Source organism: Erigeron canadensis, chromosome 6, assembly GCF_010389155.1.
Source record: "Erigeron canadensis isolate Cc75 chromosome 6, C_canadensis_v1, whole genome shotgun sequence".
In the NCBI taxonomy this organism is placed as follows: Eukaryota; Viridiplantae; Streptophyta; class Magnoliopsida; order Asterales; family Asteraceae; genus Erigeron; species Erigeron canadensis.
Genome location: NC_057766.1, coordinates 32,756,156 through 32,765,857, shown reverse-complemented (window position 1 = coordinate 32,765,857; position 9,702 = coordinate 32,756,156). Strand labels below are relative to the sequence as shown.

The following is a 9,702-nucleotide window of genomic DNA, read 5'->3' as shown; positions in this document are numbered from 1 at the left end:
CAAGCTGGACAGGTTCTTAGTTTGGAGTTTTAATTCTTAGCAGTTTTAACTTTTAATGATGTGTTGCCCATGTAGTACTACAATGTTTTCTTTTTTTTCTTTTTGACGTTCATCGGTCATGAAAATTCTGGGATGCCATAGAATTCTACTGACTTTGAGCATTTGACTTTGGATCCAGATTACCATAATGATATTGTAACTATTTTTTTTTTTTCTCCAGCGATTCTGCATTCTGACTTTTACATTGGAATGGTTATATGTCATCATTTTAGAAAAGATGTGTTGATCTAGTCACGCTCATTTATACACTAAAGTTTAAAAATGAAGAGGATGGGTAAGCATGAAATATTATCCATCAAATGACTAAAGATTTTGTAATCTAAAGATGAATGTGTATTGAGGTCCGAGTCTAAGAGGCTGCTTTTCGGGTTTTTGCCTAATATGTTGTCATGCCTTTGGGCGGACTATTAGGGAGTTCTTCCTCTACTTGATATTGGGTGAGGGGGCTCCTTAGCGTAGCACAACATAGTTTAGACCTTCCGTTGTGATATTTGATCCGCACCTGTAAAAAAAAATGTATTAAGGTCCATCCAATGATGCTTCAGTCGGGGTAGTAGAAGTAAGCGGCTGAGTTAGCCTAGCCTACCCTAAAAGTGGTATAGTAGGGTATAGTAGGCCAGCGAGTTAGCGAAGACGCTTAGGCTAATAGAAAAGAGAGCGTCGGTGCGTAGCCTTCATTATATAGCTTTTTTTAGGGCTTAAAAGCACATTTAAAGTCATTAAGCTCTTTCAAGGCGTTCAGATGAGTTAATCTGAGAGAAGTGAAAGAATTAAGCCCCGGTTTTGTAGCTTCTTGCTAATACATAAGCTACTAAGCATAAGCTTAACAAAACACCCCTCAAGTATCAAAGCACATCAGTAATAAACATTTGATCCCTGGGAGACGGAATCTTACCATCTGGACATCTCTATATTGATGAGAATCCAAAGTAATGTGATTCATACACCACAAAAACTACTCTATGCTTCATAAAATACGACATTGAAAAGAGCAATGGTTGTGGTGTAACAATCACAACACATTCTGAAAACTTAAAAAGGTTAACATTTAGCAATATGTGAAATATTGGGCCACCAATCAGTGACACTAATGATATGTAGTGAGAAATGACATTTTTACATAGGTGAATTTATAAATTCCATCAACTCACACATCTATGAAGCAAATCCATGAGTAGGTTTTTACATACTACTCTTATTATAAACCAAAACAAATTATGGTTATAAAAGAAGACAGCTAACAAAGTTACCAAGTTAAAAACGGAGGCGCAAGCCCATACTCCTAAAGAGTTGCAAAAAAAGATCGGCTCAGAAGACTTGCCTATAAATAGATTATAACATATAATCCTAAATTTGAGGCTTTTATATACAGCCTAGCTTTTCTTCACATGAGGTATTTTCCAAAAAAAAGGAGCCTGACTTCATTTCTGGCCAACTCTAGAGAACCCGAAGCTGAGCAAGAAATGCAGCACAAAGTTCCAAAAACAGAAATTGGGGTCCATTTACCCTCTGTAGATCAAGCAGATACTTTTCCTCACGGGTTTTATAAAGCTGCAGGAACACACATTCTAACACAATTAGCAAGAAACTTAGAATATTTGGTATGCGGGAACTATATATTTTCAAATGATTTAGGATATGCATGTATGCAACATCATGTTACCTGGACTTCAAACTTGACAACATTGGGTAAGCTATAGGTGCTGTCGGCATCTACTATGGTTGATTCCTCTTCAAAGTAACTACTACTCTGCATGCCGTTGTTAATTGTGCCTTCATGATGGCCAGGGTTCCATCTACATTTCATGTTGTAATGCCCTATCTTCTTCCAGCATACATTCAATTCTTGCAGAGCTTTGAGAACTTCTGTCATTATCTCACGAGGATGGGCCCGGGACTGTTTAAATGGATAATATACAGTATTAAGTATTAGTTAACAAACTATGGACTATGTGCCAATAATAGATAACTAACATTCGTCAGCATGAGCTTTCGGTGTAACACAAACTGCAAATTAATAAGGATACATAGGCCTAAAATTCATATGCCTAAACATGCAATCAAAGAACTTTATCTTATTACTGCCAAGAAACTCAATAGTCGTCACTTGTTGTCAATAACCACACATGTATATGTATATTTTTCTAACAGCAAACTCACACGCCCTCGGCCCTTCCTGTGTCCCAGATGGTTAAATATCTATATCTATACAATTATATAGAGTATTTACCCACCAACAGTTACGGTTCAATACTCTGTGCCACATCATCCATTCCTATTCATATTACCACGCCCTCGGCCCTTCCTGTGTCCCAGATGGTTAAATATCTATATCTATACAATTATATAGAGTATTTACCCACCAACAGTTAAGGTTCAATACTCTGTGCCACATCATCCATTCCTATTCATATTACCACGCCCTCGGCCCTTCCTGTGTCCAGATGGTTAAATATCTATATCTATACAATTATATAGAGTATTTACCCACCAACAGTTAAGGTTCAATACTCTGTGCCACATCATCCATTCCTATTCATATTACCACGCCCTCGGCCCTTCCTGTGTCCCAGATGGTTAAATATCTATATCTATACAATTATATAGAGTATTTACCCACCAACAGTTAAGGTTCAATACTCTGTGCCACATCATCCATTCCTATTCATATTACCACGCCCTCGGCCCTTCCTGTGTCCAGATGGTTAAATATCTATATCTATACAATTATATAGAGTATTTACCCACCAACAGTTAAGGTTCAATACTCTGTGCCACATCATCCATTCCTATTCATATTACCAGGCACCATGCCAACCATCCACCTTATCATTATTTATATACATGTTACCAAGCAACCTATCTCCCCCCTCCTATTACACTATTGACTATCCCAACCACAGGCCAACCAGCTAGAGAGCTGTCAGACACGGCCGGCCACCGTCAACAGCCACCAAAACCACGGGGTACCATGCTAGTTACAAAAGATGGCATAAGCATATATAAGAAAAGCAGTAACATAACCTGAAGCCCAAGAGCCCATTTCCTATCGACTTGGTTTCTCATATTTGTTCCATGATAATCCATATAACCAGTTGAGTGTTGTACTAAAACTGATGTGGCAGGGTCGTTTGAAGTGATACGGTTGTATCCTTCCTGCATTAGTTAGACACTTGGACCTAATATAAGAGGTGTCATATATTGATTGCCAACACAAAAAAAAAAACATTAAAAAAACAATCTAACCATAGGCTTTTGGAATTCAGCTCCAAGATAACTGTTTGAGTTGCGAAACCTATTGTCCAGTAGCAAATAATATGCAACAGTACCCTGGAAAATAATGTAACAATCAGCAACATCATGACATGAAATACTTAAAAGTAAAAAAAAAAAAAATAACTTGCCTCATTTTGCACTCGGTTACGGAGCGATTCAATAAGCCCATCCCTATCAAACCCCATCTTAATCACCTCTGTGAGAATATCCTCATCAGTCTGCAACAAGAAAACTACTCTAATTACCAATTACAATAGGAAGTAATGCATTTTTATTGGATTCCACATGTGCTGTGTAGCATGCATTCGCAGACCGTTATTTATGATAGCGTATAGTTGCATTGTGACATATATGGAATTTTTATACTGAATTCCATATGGCAATAAGATAGCATCTCATATAGCAATCACATCCGTTACCTTTTTCACTTGTTGCATAGAATCTGGTGGAGGAACAGCTAAGTAGCGTGGCAAATGAGCTTGGAACCATGGATGCCCACGAATCTCTGGTATAGTCATACGCTTCATTGGGTCGACCACAAGCAACCGTGGGATCAGATCTCTGGCACCCGGTGATAAATGGCTGGGAAGGGTGTATATTCCACCCTTAATAACACATCAACATAATTAAAGATTAAACCCTAGTTGATGGTCTAGACAACTAACCTCTTCATGATGATACATTCCAAATAGTATATGAATCACGTACCTTAATTTTCTTAAAAAGGTTAGGAATATTTTCATCATCAAAAGGAAGGGTCCCACACAGAAGAGCATACAAGATAACACCACAGCTCCAAACATCTACCTCGGGTCCAGCGTACAGTTTCCCAGATATAACCTGTAATAATACATAACATGGATCGGAAAAACAAAACCATGAAGATATGTGTAAAGCTCACAATGTCCAATTAATACCTCTGGAGCTGCATAATTTGGACTCCCACAACTTGTTTTCAGGAAGTGACCGTCACGCATGATATTACTTAAACCGAAATCTGCAATTTTGACATTACATTTGGCATCCAACAACAGATTCTCGGGTTTAAGATCTCTGTGTGCAACCATATTCCTGTGGCAATACTCCACACCAGAAATGATCTGCTCCAGAAGATCAATGTTAGTTTTAACAACTGATATAATTCAATTAAATTAAATAACAACATAAATATACCTGCTGAAAAAAGTTGCGGGCTTCATCCTCGTGCAACCTTCCCTTCTCCACAATGTAATCAAAAAGCTCACCGGACTTCACATACTCCATGACAACATAAATATCTGATGGTGTCTCTACAACCTCATACAGGCGGATAATATGTGGATGCATAAACAATCTCAATATCTTAATCTCTCTTCTAACTGCAAAACCCCACATTCATGAAAACTAATAACTGCTCTATATATGCTTAAACTTTCGATATACCAATCTAATTATGGTATTGCCTTTATTATTTACAAAGTTCCTACCTTTTTCTTCCATTTCCATGTTTTTGATCTTCCTGCGGTTGAGGATCTTTATAGCAACTTTGTGTCCTGTCAATGTATGTTCTGCAATTTTCACCTTGCCAAATGAACCGATACCAAGTGTTTTCCCGAGCTTATAGTTGCGTAAGAACATTTCCACACTGGTCCCACCACGCCCCGATCCCTCCATTCCTTACCCTGAAAAAAATGGTTGACCAATCACACAAAACATAAATATGAAACCAATAACAGGGCAAGCTTTCATAAGCCACTTAATTAGAATTAGTTGAATTCTACTGTTAATATGAAAGGTTATAAAGAAGCAAAACCATTATAACTATATCCTAAATTAGCTATTCCTTGAAAGCAGGTATTACTAGTAATATGTCTTACATTATATCTTCAAGATGAATTTATTGAAGAGTATCGGAACAAAATACACTAGTATAGACTATAGAGAACACATAACGTACAAGTATTCTAAATGTGATCATGGTTTTCAAAATAAAAAGGCATCTATCGAACCAAAAGCAATGCCACAAATGTTTCAACATGATGACTTTGGGGGAAAATAGGTAACCTAGCTTAAAAAGTTGTCAATACGGAAGAATGCTGCAATTATCATGGAATACCTAAAAACGGATGCATTTATCTTAAGAGTTCACACAAAGGGGGTGAAGTTTGAAACTGTTGAAAACGTTACTAAATGCATGAAAAAGATGGAAAAGTCATGATAAAAAAACACACAAAAAACTACACGGATACATGTTCATAAACTTGACCTACACATGAGCAACTATCACTGTAACACGAATGGAGAAACAATGCACAACAAGAAAGCACACAGATCACGTGATTCAGTCACAGAACTACATAACTAGCATATTCATGTTACAGAGCCTATAATCACCCACAAACAAAATCACCGTATACAATTAACCGATATCACAACATATCGATACACATAAACCATCTTAGCTAATCGTACTTGCCAACAATTCATACTAGTTCTGTAAAGTATACCTCTTCAAACTTAAAAAGTTTACAACTTTTTCCCAATTTACGAAAAATATTAACATTTTTTTAATTAACTAAGCATAAAATTGTAAGCAGAATAAAAATAAAATATAATAAAATATATAATAAAATAAGGGAATCTCACATACAACGCAACAATTATTCACAGAATTAAAAAAGCAAGATTCTTTAAACAATAATTCACAGATTTCCCCACCCTGAAAAAAAACACAGATCTGAATTACAAATTAAACAATACCAACAATTTAAAATTCAAACAAATTTACAAAGATTATAACTTTTTGAAATAATAAAAAAGACAAACAAATTGTAAATTGAAAAACCAAAAAAGGTAGACTAACCAAGTAACAATGTAAAAACACAAGAAAATCTTGCTGTGTTTGCAAAATTCTGGCAATCAATCAATCACAATTACATATTATTGAATTAAAATGAATAACAAAACATAAATACATATACAAATGAAATAAATATATGTAGAGATACAATTTGGAGAAATTAATATAAGAATAATAATAATAATGGAGGTCTTGCCTGCTTGTGTGACAAAAAGGGAAGAAAAAAAAAAGGGGGGGTTTGAGAGGAGGGAGAACGGGGGAGAAGAAAGAAAGGAAAAGCTTTTTTTTTCTTTTTTGCAACAATAAATAGTGAAAATGGTGCACCTTTCTTTCCTAAGTTATGAAATGCAATCATTAAATAATTTAATTTAATTTAATTTAATAAAGTATATGTTTTACAAAAATATAACATTTGCTTTCCTTTTATTGGTGAGATGATTTGGAAAAGTAAATCTTATATTTATTAAGTAAAATGTAATGCGATTATGGTGATTATATATGTTTGTAATCGGGTCATGAATTAGGGTTGTATACTAAAATCTACAATATATCAAGTTAATTTTAGAAATGCTTGTTGTACAGCTTGCAAGATGGAAATTGTACTTAGGGTATTTATTTTGGTAAGGTTTTGAAAATATCTTGATTTATTAAATTTCATGAATTATATTTAAGGTAAAAAAACTCAAGTAGCCTCTAATGTTGCCTATGGTTTTTTATTTTAATACTATCTTCGATGATGTATTGAAAATGTTGAGGTGTAGTCGGTCTTGTTGAACATCAAGATCAAATTTTTGACATTTATCTATAGAAATTAGGGTTCCAACCAGTTAATCTAACTGAGTTGATTAAATTATTATTAAGTTATTATGAAATATTATATTACATTACACATATATATATAAAAAGGACTAAAGATGTATTAATATATTATAGGGATTAGTTTCTTGGAATGTAAGAAACTTTGAACGAATTACATACAATAAACATTTTTTCGAGTAGCTTACATACAATACACACAACTTTAGTTTTTTCCTACTATAGACATTCGGTCAAAGATGGTTTCATTCCATAAAACTAATCCCTATATTATACAATGTCTGGTGATAGACGAAGTTTTAGAAAATTTTAAATGTAGATGTAAATCAGATTTGAAAATAAAACTTGTAACCTTTAATTGGTGAAAGTGATTGGTTTTGAATTGTCTAACATGTTAGACATGTAAATTATTTTGTTTTTTTTTTAATTGACGACAAATTTTTTGTATATATTAAAACAAAACTCTTAATTATAAATTGGAAAAGTAAGGATCATTTATTGAAGTGCATCTCTTATTCTCCACCATTAGATCATTTTGATAACATATTATTGACTAAATAATTAGTCAATAACACTTTTGGTCCTTATAATTTTATATAAATAAATGTGTCTTATAAAGTATTTTATATTTATTAATTTTAGTACAATAATAGTATTTTGTAATAAGTTGGAAGACTTCCAAGAACTGATAATTATAATAATTTTGTTATATTTAACGGATTAAATATTAAAGCCCATTTCATATGTCTTACAATATATTAGATAAATTTTGTACGAATATTAATATAAAAGTGATTGATATAAAAGAAAGTAATATAAATATTTTAAAAGTTGAGAGATGTATGTTGTAAATAATTTCATTAAAGGTATTATATGTATCTTTACTTCTTTATAAAGCAAAAGGGCTTATTTCGTTTTATTGGAAAATTCTGTCTTTAAATTATCGAAATTGCCCTTCACATTTTATGTTTTTAATGAATTAATTTACGCTTCAACCCTTATCTTCTAAAATATTTTCACTATCACATTTACATCAACCTGCTCTCCTACAGCAATTGACACCGCCACCACCAATAATACCATCACCGACACCACAAGACCGCCGTCCCCGCTAGCGCCGCCGTATTGCGTGGGTATCATGCTCGTCTTAGACTAAAATGTTTAAATTAGTGACTAAAAGAAATGGGTATTTTGTATTTATCAACTACTTAGTTAAAAAATTTTAAAAAACAAATGTTTTATAATATAAATATTGAGTTATATCTTAAGATATATATTATATACGCACTATCGGGCAGTGGACCTGACCATTTGTAATATAGCTAAGAGGTAAGACCGTGTTCGTTCTCAGGGATTGGATTGACTAGTTGTTTGATGAAATGGTTTGGAAAACGGGTGTTGCTTCAAAAATTCTTTTGACAATAAAATTAAAATGAATTTGAAAGACAAATTGCATAAAAATGAAGAAGAACTTAAGACAATATTAATAAAAGTCATCCACCTTGAATTCACTTGACTTCAAATTTGATTGCATTTAATGAAGACCAAATTCGTTTGAGTTTAAAGATAATCGTGACAAGATTAAGGTGCTCACGTGGTACCACCAACCGTGAACAAATTACCAAATCACCTAAGTTACTAGTTAAATTACCCAAGTCGATACCACCAAAGCTAAGACAACTTTTCCAACAATTAGTTTTATTGACTATAGAATTATCAATTGCACCTATGTGACAATAACGTTGTACCACCAACCGCTATGAATCACGTTGACAAAATCACTTTTTTCTTAAAATGATATTCACTATCATACCATGAACTAGTGATAATTACTCATAGACAAGTAACCGTTTTAAAATCACACATACATTCAACCGGTACCACCAACGAAGAATTTATATGCAACCAATATCATATTAATTAATAAAAAGAATTAAATCATCAAGATCACGGAACAACGATAATTAAATAAACTCTTTTGAATTAAAAATATAGCAATCACATCATTCGTCTAGTTTCATCAAAGTGGATGATTAAACGTTTAGCCACTCATGATCAATTCAAAATAATAATTAAAATAGATGATATAACACGATTTCTGCTCTTGATTCGATCTCAACAATGGTGGATCAAGTGTGTGTGTTCTTGGTGTGTTTAGTGTGTGAGATTTCTAGAGAGAGAGAGAGAGAGAGAGAAACAGGTATGTATTAAGTGTGTGTATAAAAAAAATGAATCAAAGGCTTATGATTTCTAAGGAGTTGAGGATATTTATAGTCTAAATCTACAATTAAGGTAATTAACACTCCTAGTCTCTCAACCTTAGAAATCATTTCACCATGTCTTAACAACAACTAAGTCCACTAACTTAAATTACAATTTATCACTATTTTTGGATTTCTAACATTCTCCCCCTTAGTGATATATTGTAATGAATGAAGTACGTGTTATTTTGTCTTGTAGGAATAAAGTTGATGAGCCCGGTGGTGAAGACAATTGGTGTGATGAAACAAGTTTTCAAAGCTTTCTCACTGTCTTTGGAGAACTTGAATCAATCTTGGTCTTGGACTTCTTGAAGTTAAAACATGATGAAATTCTCAATGTTCTTTTTGAACGGGGAATAAAATGAATGAGTCTAGAATCTTTGAAAATTGTTGAACCATGAATCAGAGTTGTCTGTTGAAGTGCGGAAGGTATAAACTTGTCTTTGGTTC

At 33.5% G+C, this 9,702-nt stretch overlaps 1 protein-coding gene across 3 annotated transcripts; it reads right to left on the bottom strand.

Moving 5' to 3' along the window:
• Positions 1 to 1,117: 1,117 nt before the first annotated feature.
• Positions 1,118 to 6,489, bottom strand: LOC122603230 (SNF1-related protein kinase catalytic subunit alpha KIN10). Of its 3 annotated transcripts, none has more exons than XM_043775885.1 (11): positions 6,372 to 6,477; positions 4,803 to 4,997; positions 4,510 to 4,694; positions 4,254 to 4,436; positions 4,045 to 4,176; positions 3,756 to 3,941; positions 3,465 to 3,554; positions 3,307 to 3,390; positions 3,085 to 3,216; positions 1,724 to 1,957; positions 1,118 to 1,611 (listed from the first exon to the last, which is right to left on the bottom strand). In XM_043775885.1, the coding sequence occupies exons 2-11, from the start codon at positions 4,987 to 4,989 to the stop codon at positions 1,498 to 1,500; spliced, it is 1,527 nt and encodes a 508-aa protein (XP_043631820.1). In that variant the 5' UTR covers positions 4,990 to 4,997; positions 6,372 to 6,477; the 3' UTR covers positions 1,118 to 1,497. The 3 variants fall into 3 exon arrangements, with proteins under 3 accessions (XP_043631820.1, XP_043631821.1, XP_043631823.1); XM_043775886.1 differs by lacking the exon at positions 6,372 to 6,477 and adding an exon at positions 6,179 to 6,197; XM_043775888.1 differs by lacking the exons at positions 1,118 to 1,611; positions 1,724 to 1,957 and having other exon boundaries at positions 3,085 to 3,239; positions 6,372 to 6,489.
• Positions 6,490 to 9,702: the final 3,213 nt, after the last annotated feature.

Bases quoted from the DNA above. Each gene is read 5' to 3' on its own strand.
- LOC122603230 (XM_043775885.1), bottom strand. From the start codon at position 4,989: ATGGAGGGATCGGGGCGTGGTGGGACCAGTGTGGAAATGTTCTTACGC. The intron at 1,958-3,084 runs GTTATGTTACTG...CCATTTAAACAG, and splicing joins AATGGGCTCTTGGGCTTCAG to TCCCGGGCCCATCCTCGTGA. The intron at 1,612-1,723 runs GTAACATGATGT...GTGTTCCTGCAG, and splicing joins TTGTCAAGTTTGAAGTCCAG to CTTTATAAAACCCGTGAGGA.